The 16,112-nt window shown below is 39.6% G+C and overlaps 1 protein-coding gene across 1 annotated transcript in view; it reads right to left on the reverse strand.

The window, feature by feature from the left end:
* The window catches only part of COL22A1 (collagen type XXII alpha 1 chain), a 136,868-nt gene that overhangs the window by 48,159 nt on the left and 72,597 nt on the right, over positions 1-16,112 (reverse strand). The window contains exons 35-40 of the mRNA XM_010709391.1: positions 15,603-15,656; positions 14,611-14,664; positions 9,140-9,193; positions 6,993-7,037; positions 3,171-3,224; positions 1,341-1,394 (exon numbers count right to left, since the gene is read on the reverse strand). Of these exons, the coding sequence (XP_010707693.1) occupies positions 1,341-1,394; positions 3,171-3,224; positions 6,993-7,037; positions 9,140-9,193; positions 14,611-14,664; positions 15,603-15,656 (315 nt within the window). The remainder of the gene's footprint in view (positions 1-1,340; positions 1,395-3,170; positions 3,225-6,992; positions 7,038-9,139; positions 9,194-14,610; positions 14,665-15,602; positions 15,657-16,112) is intronic.

Consider the following 16,112-nt stretch of genomic DNA (forward strand, 5'->3'; position numbering starts at 1 on the left):
AAAAAAGCAAGGTAAGACAAAGCACAGCATAACACAAAACATAACACAGAAGAAAAGCAGACCTCTCAGCTTTTACCAATTTCTGTACCATCCCAGAGTTGATAGATATGAATATGCAACCCCATTTAACTTGTTTCTCCACTCTGCATATGAATACAAGCAGGAACTGATTGTCTTCTGTTACTATAATGATATACACCAATTTCAGTGATACTGCCTTAAAATGATGCCTTTTTCTTCAAGTCATTTTTACAGTGCAGAATGACGTTATAAGTATTTGCAGGACACTGAGATGCTACATCCACTCTGCAAGATTTACTGCCACCCAGGCTATCAATTTGTTCCAGCAGTTCATCTCCAGCAAGGCCCACTATTTATCATGCTTTAAGACTAAGCCTCCAGAAAGTATCTCCTTTACTTTAGGTACAGTCCAATGCAAAAATGATCATTTAGCTTCCTTTCACACTCTATTTCTTCATTATTTATGTAAGTCTCTGTTTGACCCAACATACCATACATTTTCTTTCCTCTTAAGACAAGTTTAATTACTATTGGTTATTTATTCTAAAGAAGGTCCACAGCATGTCAGAAGGACTGAAGAGACATACATCATCTACAATGAAAATGGAGCAAGGAGCTAAACGTTTTCTGGAAGAGCCAGATGCAGCCACAACAGAGATAAGGACAAAGACTTATGAATCAAGATTGTTCTTTACTTCATTCATGCTGGAACACAAAGATCTTCCTATCTCTTGTTAACTCCAGAGAATCAGAGAATCAGAGAATCGCTTGGTTGGAGAAGACCTTCAAGATCATCAAGTTCAACCACAACCTATGTCTAAGCTCTCCTTCTGAAACCTCACTTAGACCTTCTGAATATGAATCAGAAAGTAATTAGATTCATTTTGATGTCTGTCTTCTTGGGTAAGGCTCACTACTTGGATGAGAGAAAAGCAGAAATAAAACCCAGAGCGAGGTGTATCTTCCTATTTATGCTAAAGAAATAGGGAATATCAAAAACATGTCAGCATGAGCAAGAAGGAAAAGATAAGGTTGTCCTGGAAACTTTAGTAACCCTTCAAAATAATGAAGTTCCTTTACTTGCACAAAGAAGTTTAAGCTTTGAGCAGCAGAGCTATAACCAGACCTGCTTTACCCCTTCACTTACGCCTATGCCTGACTGAAGCAATATCAGAAAAGTTACACAATTATGTCTATTCACTCATACACAAATGAAAGAAGTACTGAGCCAACAGCCCTGATGTTTCTAGCACTGGGGCTCATAGAGGAAGTAATAAATGTGTCTTCAAACCCCTCCCATGCATGCCACCCCAGCTTACCTTTTCTCCTTTGGGCCCACTGCCACCTGGAGGGCCTGGGCTGCCAGCAGGACCCTGTGAATAGGAAAAAAAAAAAAAGAAAAAAACTTTGTTTTACATACACCATCATCAATTGCAATTTCCTTTAAAGTACTGGGAAAACAGAAGGTTGCAGGTTTGGATGTTAACACTACAATCAGCTATGTCCAACTGCGCAGCAGTATAAGCTAATGCACACAAGACTGCTTTGTCTCTACTACATAGACAAGAAGGGGAATAAGGATGGAGATGCCACAGCAAGCACGATAACAGCCCTCCAATTCCAGCTGGTTGAAGAGGATTGCACATCAAGGAGTACATCAGTGTCAAAAATTCAGGATAAAGTGCAGGCTTGAAGATTTGCCCGCTGATAAGTGTCAAGACATTGAAAAAGGCAGAAAAGCTTCAGAATCACGCAACTTCTGTAATAGGCTGTCAGCTGGAGAAATTGTTCCTGAGAAGCAGTAAACATCAGCATCCACCCTTACATCCCTCTGCAATTTCTTGCTTCATCACATTTGTTGCAAGTGCAAACCAGTTTTGTAAACAACGCAGTGGGCACAGTGAACATAGTTCACTGAGATTGCAGTGCCACATCTAGCACCAGGAAACATTTCCATCTTATAAGGATAGTGATAAACACTAACCAGAGAAATACTTCATAGTATAGGATAAAACATGGCTGAGGAACAGAGCAGAGAGAAAGTGATGATTAATGATCAAACCTCCCACAGAGAAACAGAAAAAAAAAAAAGTGGCATGATAATCTCTATCACCTTGCAGAAAGGAAGGTGTAGTTTAACAAAGACTAGGATTGTTTACAACACTATGCCTTGTCATCCTAATTATCTGAAAGGGAAACAAAATGACTTCCTAACCAAATCAAATTAAACCTCTGATTTCCAAAGAAGCAAAAGGAAAGTAGTTAGGCAGCTTCTCAACTTTTGCAAATGAGAAAACATGCATTCAAATGACCCTTTCCACAGAAGGGAGCAGTGATGGATAGTGACTAGAATGCAGATGTAGTAGGCTTAAGGGTGGCAACAATAGCTACACGACTTTTGCCAAATCACAACCCATTTTAGTCTCTTCTTCCTACTCCATCCTCTGGTATTTAGATCAGAAGATCCTTAAGAATGTATATCATTAGGTATAGTACTCTGAATAATGAAAACATCTTGTGGGATGTATGGATAGTATTAGATACAGACTAAGCTCTAATCAGCAGAAGTGTACTGATCTTATAGAATATCTTTCCAGTTTTATCTTGTTCTAAAAATGTAAATAGTTCCAAGATTTTATACTGAAAAGAAATCAAACACATTAAATCCAGTTCTCCTCCTTTCAAGTTGTGGGTGGAAAAAATCCACAACTTTATAGAAGTCATTTTTATGTCTGCTTCCTTAAGTCTTTAACGAAAATTCAGACAGACTTCTAACCTACTGTATTCCAAGCACTGGCACTTTAAATGCATATTGTGTTATAATTTAATTCTTAAAGAGAAGGAAAAAAAATGAAAATAAAATGAAAAGAGAAAAGGAAAGAGAAAATAGAAGGAAAAAAAACAAGGAAAAAAAACAAGAAAAAGAAGAAAAGGTAGTAAAAAAAGGAAAATAAGGGAAAAAGAGAAAAAGGAAAAGGGAGGAAAAAATAAGAAGGAATATCAGAGTGTGCCAACAAAGAGCCTTAGGATAAGGATTCTAAAAAACTGCAGATGCAAGAGTCCTGTCATAATTCACCAGCTGTCCAAGATAGCTCACAAATTTAAGGCACTCACTCCAAAGAAAAGCCAGTTGAGGATTTACCACATACCTGTTTGCCTTCCACACCTGGCTTTCCTGGGAACCCGTCTAAACCTCGTTCTCCCTGGAGGAGGATGAGAAAGAACCCTTATAACAAATCTATGATGTTTAGACCAGTGTTCTACAAGAGCCATCCATGTTATTCCTTTCAAGCATAAAGATACAAGAAGAGCAATTCATATAATCCCAATAGAGAAAATGCCTGAAGAGCTGTACTCTGCAAAGTTGCTGGGAGCATCCAGAAACAAGGAGGTGAGCCAAGTGTAGTGACTATTAAACTTTTATCCCTTCTAACTTTGCTAAGTGTTGTCTGTCTAGAAAACTCAGCATCAGGTATCTGGGATGCGAATCTTGAGATGAGAAGTGGTTGTGTGACAGATCTCCACCTGTGCATCTGTCCTCTGCCTGCTGAGCCAGGTTCATGTAAACCAGATAAATTGTACCAGGAAAATATCAATCTGGAACAGCTCTAACAAAAATAATGAAGCCACAATGCAGCAACAGATCACTTTTACACAGATAAATGCTTTATTTTTCACCTTTGTTTTCCTTAACCTGAGGGATCAATTAATCTATTCTTACATGCTTTCTGAGATGTACAGTCCCTAAAGTCCACAGGCAATTTATTCCACTACTTTACTTTCAATATCTGTAGATATATTTTTTACCCTATATCTAAACCTGACTTTTCTTGCCACTGTTTCAAACTCATACTTCTTTCCTAAGCCCCCCGGACAGAAAGAACAGGCTGTTCCCTTCATCTTCACAATGGCCTTTTATGTATCAGAAGACTTACAAAACTTCCCCTTAGAACTTCAAACCTAAGACTAAACCACCTCAATACTTTCAACTTTTCTTAAAGGGCATATTTTTCAGACCTCTTATCATTTTTGCTTCTCCTATTTGGGCATTATTCAATTTTCCCATGCCTTCACTGTAACTGGATGCCTGAAGTTGAGCTCGGCTGAGGCTAGCTCTGAGAAGAAAGATTATTTCACAATTTGTAGACTACTCTTCTGTTTAAATCCCAAGATGATACTTGTTTTACCCAAACCTTTTGCAGGACAGGACCTTAATCAGTTGTTCCCAATCTGCAGCAGTGTACAATTAGTGGTCCTACACATATGTAGCACCCTGTACTTGCGCCTTCTCAATGTCACCTTCAGTTTTGTGGTATTACATTTTAAGGACTATTTTGAATTCTGATCCTGACCTCTGCTGTACCCCCACAGTCAAACTTAATACACACATTTCATATTCTATAAAGCAGGTCCTAAAGAGAAATGATGACAAGACCCCATGCTCTCATTAAACTTATTTTTCCTTAGAGATTGTGACCCTTTCCCATGTATCCACTTCAGTTTAAAACTCCTTGAATAGGGTCTTTCTCTTACTGCATAATTGCTCAAATCTCTGTAAACAACACTTTTTGCCTCAATTCTGCACATGCTGCTGAATTCAAATGATCAAATACATGCACACACTGCTAGTGCTAACATAAAAGTACATGTAGAAAAAAACTGTAAAAGCACAGGGAGTGACAGCAGAGTATTAACTTTACTTTTTTCGTATATTTGTTTTTTGTTTTTTGTTTTTTAATTTTTGAAATTTTTAATTCTTATCAATATCCCACAGTAAATCTATCAGACCTTTGTTATTATTTGCATTGCATTTAATTTGAAGTCTGCCTTAATTCAGCATTCAGAAATGGATTTGCAAATCAATTGATTTATTTTCCCCCTTTAGATAATCAATCAGCCTTGTAACAAAAGGTTATTTCAAAAAGATGCACTCAGGGAGTGAAATTAGAGAGACCTGTACCCTACAAAAAGTAGCTGAAAAAAACTACTGTAAGATATCCAGAGATATCCAGACCTACTTGATACTGGGGCAGTAGTTTCCAAGTTCATAAAAACATTTGCACTGCCTAACTGAACTGTGAGCATCCTGAATCTGAGACTCGCAGGAAATGACAATCTGGTGGGTTGCTGACAAAATGAGCACTCTATTCTCAGGAGGATGTTTTAGCATCAATACACTGCAGCAGTGAGTACTTCACACATGCTCATTCATCTGCCAAAACAGAAAAGAGTCAATATTCCTACTGCTAGTAACTGGAAAAGGCAAATGTATTATTTATACAAATGCAAACACTAGAGGTGTTTGAAAATGTTCCAAAGAACTGTGCATTCCAATGTTTCTTCAGAAAAAAAATTGTTACTGTATATTAATTTTTTCTTTCTTTGAAAAAGGCCATTTAGATAAAATACATTTTTCCTGAAAAGAAAAAAAAATCTCCAAAAGATTTATTCTCAAATTTTCACTTTGAGACTCCGTTTCCTTCCCTTGCTGAAAGAAACTGACACATCAGTATGCAGATTTGTTGAAAACAGAATTCTACCGAAGTCCAGTGTGCAAATGGACACAAAAAGATGTGAGCTGTCATTTCTTTTATGCAGCGGGTCTCCTGAAGTGCAGATGTAACCAACAGTACTGGGTTTGGGAACCTCACTATAAAACCTCAGTATTTTCATTAGGGGTCATAGGATATAAGAACATGATGGCAAGATGGGATACTACTATGGGATGTTAGGTCTTTTATCATATTAGGCATACTAAGGTAGATGTGGCACTGAGGGACATGAGTTAGAGGGCATGATGGGCATGGGTTGATGGTTAGACTAGATGATTTTAGTGGTCTTTTTCAATCTTAATGATTCTGTATGATTCTATGAATAGAGCAATACTCAGTGCATGGGTTAGCATTTTTGTGTGATACAATAAACACTCTTCTTCTCAGGCAGAGAAGAAACACAGGTTGTGTAGGTGTCAGTCTTCAAATTACAGACTAAGAGCAGACAGGGAAATATTTGGCCCGCCACATCAACGCCCACTGTTTTTTGCAGCAATAGCAGCTGGTGAAAGTTAAAGTAATGGCAGTGGGTGCTCTGAGAAGAGCATTAGAGTTAAGAAAAAAATCAAAGCACAATTGCTGTAGCAGAGATCTGTCTGCTTCAGGAAAAAGAACAGAAAAAAATACAGGAAAAGGAGAGAGTAAAAAAAAGGATCGCTGTTTGTTCATATCTTTGTAATGAAACAAAACCTAATTCATCTCTTTTGCACTTCAATCTTTCTCTAGTTTAATCAGTCATCAGCCCACACACAGCTCCAGCTTCCTCTCCCATCATAGTGATGTCAGAAAGATAGATTTCCTTTTGGGAACCAAATATTCCAGCAGATTAGACAACTTCACCCCAGAAAAGCAGCAGAGGAAGCTATACACAACACACTAAGCCAGTCCTGCTTGGAGGAAAAGATGGACAACTTTGGCTGGGCATGGTTGTGCCATATGTCCCATTGTTTTTCAGGGCAGGATCTGCCCAGCACCCATTTCTCCTAGCAGTGTCATACCTAAGAAACTTTGAGCACTAGCTGGCAGGTCTGCAGCAGAAGTGTGGGCATATCTGAGATCTCTCCAAACATGATGAGCAAACTGAAATAATGAAAAACTCTGTATCTGTAAATGCTGAATGAAGACTTATTTTAGAGATCATACTGTGCACAGTGTGGACACCTCACTAACTTTACTCAACAGCATTACCTGAATCTTCCTCTCTTTTCTTCTCTCTCCAGCTACACAGATCTAAATGTGTGCTTAGTAGAAAGCAAAGATCCACAAACTCCTCCTGCACTCTCACAAGAGGCCGTTTGTGGACAGTACTAGAAGGTGCAGAGCAGTTAAGAAACTCTCCATCACCAGCCTTCAGTGCTGCTGGCCTAAAGGACAAAGGTAAAGAGTAGTGTGGCTTTTTGAAGTATGCAGAAGGAATACCTTGTCTCCTCGTGTTCCCTTTTCTCCTCTTTCTCCTTGTAAACCCTAGAAATAAGAGGAAAAAGAGATTATACAACTCAATGCAAGAAGACACATAGTTCCTCCAATTAGTCACCAAATCAATGGATGTCTGCACAGTCTATTCATGTGACCCTCAAGGACATTTACTGTGTTATCAGTCCTCAGAGTTGGCCACAAGCATGGTCTAAAAAGACTCACAGAGCAAGGATGACCTTTGAACCCAAGACCATGTGTAATAAATATGTTGCTACAACTCTGCAATTGTTCCCAGACACCTAATCCTCCTGCCAGTAGCAATGTGGAGGGAGAGAGAACCCATCACAGCTGCAGACCATCCGGAAACCATCCAGCGCTGAATATTTTTCATATTGCTCACAAGCAGTGAGAACATAGGTAAAAGACAGTACTGCTGGAAAAACGTATTGCATAAACAAGGAAGAATGCCCATTCCTGGTGGTTTTGGATGCAGTAGCTAGACAGACAGCAGGTACCCCTGAGAATCAACCAACGCTAAATAATCCCTGTCCTGGAGAACAAAGTGTATTTGTGCACTGTGAAACCAAGGCTGGAGTTCAACTGGATGGTATAATTCATCTCCTCCCTGGTACATCAGAATCATTTGCTGGAGATTGGTTTGATGAATGACAGCAATGCTAACACTGGAGATCAACTCAATGGGCAGGAATGGATTTCATTTCACTCTTTCTTGGCACAGGAAGCACTATCTATTTTGTAGCAACTGTGCAATCAGCTAATGGCTACAGGCAGACAAATATGCTCAGTCAGTAGTGACCTTTCTAAAACTGCTGAAGCTTAAATCGCTTATTATAATATATTTATTTTTAAACTTTACACTACACTGAAGACTTAATTCCAAGCTAATGAGAACTATCTGTCTGGAATTATTTGTTCCATAGGATAACTTATCTAACTATTATGATATTCAGATTTCATGCTATGCTTGACTGTGAGCTAACTGCACAGTCCTGTCTAATTACCTGAAATGAGAATGCACTGCTTCCATACTGCAATAACTATACTATTTCTATAAAACAGATAAGGTGAGGTTTGAAACATGGCTCTTTTAATGCAGCAATAACCACGGGGCCCCCATATACACTGTGTGGACGATTGCAGCCTTGTTCTCCCCAGCTCAAGCCAAATGTCAGTCTGATGATGGACATGAACACAGCCTCTGGTGACAGTGCACTACATGTAGATGCTTTGCTTCTCATACATAAAGGAAAGTCAAGGAGCAGGAGTGAATATTCTCAGATCTTTGCCCATTTATCTCATTCATGTTTCAAGAATCTGCATCATGGGCAGGCAGGTAATGAGGTAATGCCACCACTGTATTCATGTCATTTTCTTCAGGCTAAACAGAGTTCAGCTCGACAGGGAAACTGCATGCACCTGTGCAAAGACAAAAGTGCCCACGCTATTCTGAACATGTTGGGCCTCTTTGTAGTGAGTTTTAAAGAAAGACCTTGGCTGGTACAGGGAAATCTTCCAGTGTATGAACATATCTGGTATGCCATTAAAGCACATTGATGTATAGCCAGGTTATTAAAAACCGAAAACTCCAATCAGTCTTTGCAACACCTGCTTTAAAGCTGCCTGTGTAATTAGAAAGGTGAGACCACAAGACAGAGACAACAAAATTTATTTTAATATTGCTGTCCACTCATTCAAGGCAAGTTTGTCCCATGAGCCCAAAGTGCTGCGTACTGACAGTTTTGAAAATATGATTGGAAATTTGCTGACAGTTGGTGTTTTTGTTTGGTGTTATGATGAAGTTTTCAAGCACCATATAAACAGCGCATCAACACAGACCAAAGCAATTGCATTACAGTGGGAGTATCACAAAATTCCCAGCTGTTATCCTGGTAATCAAGTTCATTATTACTGACAATTCTCTAGATACAGCTCTCATTTAAAGAAGTCAGAAGGAACTCAATGAAGTCAAGAAAGTGTTACGATTTGGGCACAGTACAGGTAAGAGGTCAGATATACAGTATACAGGTTAATTAAAAAAAAAATAAAATAAAATAAAAGTGGGCAGAATATACCGAAAAACTGGATAAAGTTTCTAGAGTATCAAAAACTTAATAATAGTCATAACTTACCGGTGCTCCTATGTAGCCTTTAATACCTGGGGGACCCTGTTTTCCCTCAGATCCCTGGCAAAGAATTGAGATAAAGTAAAATAACAAACACTTTCATATAAAAGACTAAGGAAAAAAACACTTATTCAGAAATTTAACATACTTCTTGATTTATAGAAATCTGTTGAGACTTTCTGACTGTCTCAGCACTAATATACAGAGTAGCACTTGACTTTTCATCTACTTACCCAAAGTGGCACCCCAGTGTTTTCTGCCATTCCTATTGCTCAGACAATAGCAAGTTTTACTGTTCTGCTTTCAGTATTGCCCTACAAAGGCAAACTATCACATGAAGGTTCCTCATGTGGTCATTTCAGAGGTGAAACACTTACTAAACGGGGTGGTGAGGTGGACCCATCAAAAGGGAAAGACATTTTATGGAGAGACCTGGCAGGCAGAAAGAGCAGGCAAGCAACAACTACATGACTACATTAACAAGACAAGGGCAAAGTCCTGCACCTGCAATGACATAACAAAAGAGCCCTGTTCAGGCCAGGATCTTTGTTACTGGAAGGGACCGTGGTGTCCTGGTAGACAACAAACTGAACATGAGTCAGCTGCATCAGTGAAAGCAAATCATATCCCGTTCGACAAAACCTGCAGTACTGTGTCTAGTTCTGGTCCCAGCAATTCATAAAAGATGCAGAAATGGTCCAAAGGAAGAGAACCACAGACATGATCAAAGGTCTGGAGAACGTGGCCCATGAAGAAAGACTGAAGCAGTCTTGTAACCATGGAGTAGAGAAGGCTCAGAGGTACCTCATCGCACTATTCCAGTATTTAAAGGGTGGCTACAAAGAGTACCGAGGCTCTCTTTTCAGAAGGAGATATATGCAGAAGACAAAAAGGGGAAGCTCTAACTACAAAAAAAAAAAGGTTCTATCTTGATGTAAAAGAGAATTTTTGTTTTGCAGTGAGAACAATGAATCACTAGAACAATCTCCCGAGGAATATGGTAGGATCTCCATTATGGAGGTTTTCAATCATGACTGGATAGGGCGCTAGATAGCATCATCTAGGTTCTTTCTTCTCACAAAAGGTTGGATCTTATGATCACTCAAGGTCCATTCCATTTTAGGCTGTTCTATGATTCTATATTCCCAAAGGCAAAATAGACCACATATTCACTGCAAGAGAATCAGAGGTGTTTCAAAGGTTCTTCAGCTGGTTATGCACTGATTTTCTTCCTTGAGATGGTAAAATTAAATAGAAAGCACTCTTACTGATTGCTCTGATGTGCCTTTCAACACCTGTTAATGGTCTGGATCCCCAGATGAATAGGACCGGCCCTCAGAACAAACTTGTGATGACAGCCTTGGCCTGACAAGTTAGCCTAGGCTTCCTTGTTTGGCTTCTTACATCATCTTCCTGGCCAATTATCTTGTTTCTTATCTGACTTTCCTTCTTTTTACCTCACCCATCTGGTTAATTCCAGCACTGTATTGCTGCATTGGATAGGGCTTTGAAACAGATCAGGATTACATTTTAAAATTATTTCTGCATTTCTTATTGACGGATGTTTCTTATTAAAATATATATATTTAAAAAGAAAAAAAGATTTAAATTATCTTCAATGAACTGTTAGCAGAAATGGGGCTTTTTTGTCCCAACACAAGTGTTCTGGAGGCTGTTCATGCTGCACCACTGTTCACAATTTGCCTTAGTCCAAATGACAATCTCATTTGCAACAGTTGTTAAGCACAGACCTGGCAGGCTGGCTGAACTGTAGTTGGCAAGCTTCTCACAACTGTTTTAAGCAAAGCATTGCCAAAACTGTCCCCTCCTTTTGCCACAGAGGACTTTGTTCTTTGAAACAGAGGAAACCGTGCCCTGAAGCTTGTGAGCAGTTCATCAGCCTAGTTTTAAAAGAATTGAACCCGTGTTCAGTATGGAAGCCAACCATGCCACAGAGTCCTGGGGAGATTCACAAGTTAACAAGAACTGCACAAGCAAAGTTGGCTCTGAGACCTCTACATCACCAGGCACCTGAGGACCTCTGCAGTGTCAGCTGTGGAAGTTCTCTAAGAGCAGAGAAAGAGCAGGCGCGCACTTAATCTGTTTTCAGAGTGCAGAAAAATAATACTATTAAATTTCAGGTAAAACTTCTCGAGAAACAAAAGCCTGCTATTAGCTGTCCAGATTATCAACATCCAACTCAGACTGTTACATAAATCATGGTTATAACACTCAGCAAAATTACAGATAGAGAAAGTGGATTTGTCTGGGTGGGAAGACTTGCTGATCCCACTCAAGGCCTGTGCTGAGATCATGTCTGGTAAACCAGAGAAGTGTGAGACCTTCGACAGCTGAAGTGAACAAGAATGAGGAAATTTGTCAAAATGAAAGCCTTACCTAATACTTTAAACTTCAAATACTTATTTTTTCTTCTCCATCTGTTTTTCTATTAAGTGCAGATATCTGTCAGTTCAGATAGCAATGCTATGTCTATGTCAATTCTACAGCAATGACAGCCATGAGAAAATCTCTTTAACCTTTTATTAAAGATGTAGGGGGAAAAAAAAAAGAAGGAAAAGATTGAGTATTTGCCGCAGTATTGGAAAAGCTAAAGGGTCATCTCAACAATTCAAGCTTTGTTTAACTGCTATAATGCCATATAGTGAAGGGGTTGTACTGTACTCTTGTTACTTTGAACCCAGTTATTCCACTTCAGTATCTTTCCGGCTCCCATGTATTTATCTGAGAGGCTTCTCCTCTGAACAACGGATATTTCTTTCCATCCCAGTCTACCACAGCACCTTCTATAACCACGCTCTGACCCTGATCAGCACAAGGCAAGTGCTGACAGCTCTTCTTTCCTTCCACCCAATTGCAGTCAGCAAGATCAAATACCCATCTTGGTGAGCGCTGAAGTTTACCCACATAGTTTGGAGAGTGAAGAAAATCATTTTTATGATGAAGACACTGAGCCAGAAACAATCTACCTTGAAGACTTCATTGAGCAGCAAAAGCTGTAAAGCCAGAGATGACTTATCAAGGGCATTTCATGTCTGTAATCCACATGTGTACCCTAATCATCCATTTAGGGTACCTCTGGGGATTGAAGTCCTATTACCAGAAGTCTGCAGGACTCCTTTCTGTGTTATTGGAAATTTCATCACATAATTAATGAGGTCTGTAAAACTGCACCTCCTTAGAAGGAATTTCTGGCAATTGCTATTGAGGCAAAAGACTGGAAATCATTCAGCCAAGCAGATAAGCAGGGTGCTCAACCTCCTAGTGCGTGTACAGCTTCTGAGCACCTGACTGCCTTAATGGAAACGAAGATGATTGAATTGGGAAGGAGCACATCCCAAATCACCAGAGAAACTGCAAGGTAGCCCACCATGGAGCCTGGGGAAGAGCATGAACCCACTGTATTGATTCTAATGATTTAAAATGAAAATAAGTGATCAGGCAAAAAGTAATCATTCCAACAGCAATTGGAGATACGTCCTTTCCTAATGCTAACTCCACCCATCTCTATACAGTCCATTCCACATGAGCAAGGAAGCTGGGCTTTACAAAGGAATGTTGATTCACATTTTAGATTTTAAAGCCCTGTCAACAGAACCTGGATTATTTCTTAAAATAGCTCAGGCCAGGATCCAGCTCACGGACACCACATATAGTCAGTGCATCCATTAATATAACTAAAAGTCACTATGAAAGCACACAGTCATTTTATATTTAGCCACTGTAGCTTAGAGGCTGTGGATAGCTAAGCTCACCTCTTCCCTGGGAGCACTTGGCAGTGTCTAATCAAACTGTGTTTAGTTTGAGCCCTCTCAACACCTATCCTGCCCAGCCCATAGTGCTGAACTTATTCTCAGCATTGACTCATTATTTCACCTGACAGTCCTTGTGGGAAATATGGAGCTTTTTCCAGAATCAAGCTCTTATGGAGGTATAGGTAGTAGCCTCAATTTAGCTTGATTTTAAAAGCTTTGTAAAACGAGAGTGAGGAACTTCACAACATAAGGGAACAGGGCACTGCACAGCCTACTGGCTTTTAATTCCACTATGGAAAAATATGCAGGGCATAGAGAAAACACATATTTGTTTATTATATAATAGATGATATGCAGCTGATAGTCATTTCTGGGTGATGAATCCTATCATTTCATCTACTTCCTAATTCCACTGAAGGGCAAAACAACATCCAGACTTCCTTCACACTCAGCTCAGCCCTGCCTTGCTTTACAGATGTCATTTATCCCCTGCTGAACATGCTGCCATGCCACTTCCACAATCAAACCCTTCGTGTTGCTGACGGCAATACAGTTCCTGCAGAGAACCATGGGATGGCTGCCAAGAATTTCCACTAGTCCTCAAATACACCATTACTTCTGATACCCTCCTAATGAGACTTAAGGAAATGATGAACATTTACCTCAATGAAAACTAGACATTTTGGAGAAGGAGCCTCCCTGTACATGAGACACCCAGAAGGATCTACATGAATAAATTGCTTCATGGAGTCCTCTCAGACAGAGCCAGATGACAATCAGGATGACATATAGAATGGTATTCAGGCATTTAACTCCTACTTGAGAACAAAGCTATAAGTGAAATCAACAGGAGGTTTAGTTAGCCAGATAGCTCTTCCAGAAAGATGTGACACTCAAACACCTTTGCATGTATGGGAGCAGAACTGGATCAAGGAAGTCTGAGCAACCAATCCATTATCCTTGTCTCACCTTTCATAGGCTGAACTGAGCTTGCTGTGCATAAAGTCCCTGAGAAAAACATTTGTCAATGTAATGAGCGATCTTCTTTTTGTTTTATGAAGACAGATGAAAGTAGCTGTTGGTTACTTATCCTCTCACTAACCAGGGAGGCAAGGAGAGCTGAGATTTTGGAAAGAGGACAAAGCATTGCTCTGCTCATGTGAAGGGCTTCAAAGCTCAGGCACTCTTCTGATGGTAAGCCAAGCCTCACCGAATGCTCATTCAGAAGTACATTGTTTGATGCAGTGGTATTATGGATGGCTCAAGTTCTGTGACATTTTGCCACTGTCTACTGGTACAAAGTGAAACTCCCATAATAGACAGAAGTGTAATTATCCAGGCTAGCATCTACCATGATTTTATTTTTCCAGTTGCAGAGTAGTGACAATAATTCTCACCTGAATCTTTGCCAAAGTTGAGAACATTTATTGAAAACATGAAGCAAGGTTTTTGCCCCAAAATGTGCTCTCTTCAACTTCTCCAGCTATACTGTTGATCAAATAAAAGGTATTCTCTTTATATGCCATACCTAGTTTCTGGTATGCTATCAGATGTCTCGATAGAAACGAGCATTTTGAGCTTCTGCATTCACCAATGAAAACAAAGGAGTCACAAAGAAAAAACAGTTACCCAAGCAATCCATATATATAAAAAGTCAGTGTAAAAGATATACTTATCCACGTAAAAAAGAAATGGCAAGCTTACCTTTGGACCTGCTGGCCCAGGCAGTCCAAATGCTCCTGGTTGTCCTGGTTCACCCTGTAAATAACAGCAGTATCAGTGGTAAATGCTAATCTTTTATCTTCTGGGGATAGGATGACTCAAAACAGTCATTATTTACAGCCTTAGGAATGGAAACTCTATCCACAGTCCTGAGTACCATTATGCAGAGATTTGAAAGTCTACTTTGTGCTTTCTTTGGGGGAAAAAGAAAAAAAAGCTGGAAGAAACAAACTGAAAACTGAAGTAGCTATTCATGCATTTTTCAAACCCAACCTCTTAAATAGCAAGAAATGGGTTCTGTAAGTAGTAAAAAGCTTACACCAACTACAATCTGCAATTGCTGAGTCCCTGGAGATAACATAGTACATTTGATGGATGCAATAAATAGATCCTATACGAAATTCTTTAAATCCACATATGTTGCTGTCTGATTACAGATTGTGCCAGGCAGGAAGTTTGCATCCATTCAGGAAGCAATACAAGAAAATTATAACACACCTGTCCAAGTGAGACAAGTGCCCAGTGTTGGACAAAGCTGAAACAGAATGTAAACAACAGAAAAACGAGAGCTTTTCTGATATGTATCACTACTTTTGTGCATTCCTGCCCTTCCAATGAGTTCTTTCCCCAAGTTCATCCAATCACCACCAAATGGCTGCCACAAGAGGACAGCAAATAAAATTTTAAAGGTGCTTCCCCAATGATATCTATGGTAAAAAGTTGTCATCCTCCTCGACCAGCCTAACGAACAGCAACAGAGCTGACCCTGGGCTCTCTCAGGATGGCTAATCCACATGACACTCTCTGTTACTACTAGTGACTGGTGAGGCTATTAACTTCCTGCCATTTGTTTCTGCTGCTCCTAAAATTGTCATACAAATCCCTGAGACATTTTCCACTCGATACAGATTGATTTCCACTGCCTGGCTTTCACTGAAAGGCAAGGATTACACAGGAGGAATGAAAAGGCTTACGGCTTCTCCTTTTGCTCCATCCTTCCCCGGGGTGCCCGGCAAACCAGGGGACCCCTGTAACAACAACAGAGCTGTCATCAGCACAGTATTAGCAACAGTTGCAAGTGCAAGGACATAAGCAAGACAAGAATAAGGAATGAGAAGAATCATTTCAATGCAAATATTTATTATTTACAGTCTCTGGAGGAACTGCTGTTAACATTAACACGCTATGACCAATTGATGTTAATGAGGAACTAGACACTCTTGGCCACTTATCTCACTTTAGAATAAATTAATATAAAGGCTGTGCAACTGATGAGATACCGAAGTATTGAATCATTTTAATATCATCTCCTCTCAGCCTGTCCAGTCTTGCAATGTCACAAAAATCTGCTGTTTTTGTAACTAAGTACTATTTTTTTATTATTATTATTATTATTTATTGTTGACTCCGTGCTTGTACAGCATCCACATCAAAGCTCAGAAGCCTCTAGGCATAGCTGTAATGCAGATGTAAAGAGCCTAAAA

Source organism: Meleagris gallopavo, chromosome 3 (genome assembly GCF_000146605.3).
Source record: "Meleagris gallopavo isolate NT-WF06-2002-E0010 breed Aviagen turkey brand Nicholas breeding stock chromosome 3, Turkey_5.1, whole genome shotgun sequence".
NCBI classification, from domain to species: Eukaryota; Metazoa; Chordata; class Aves; order Galliformes; family Phasianidae; genus Meleagris; species Meleagris gallopavo.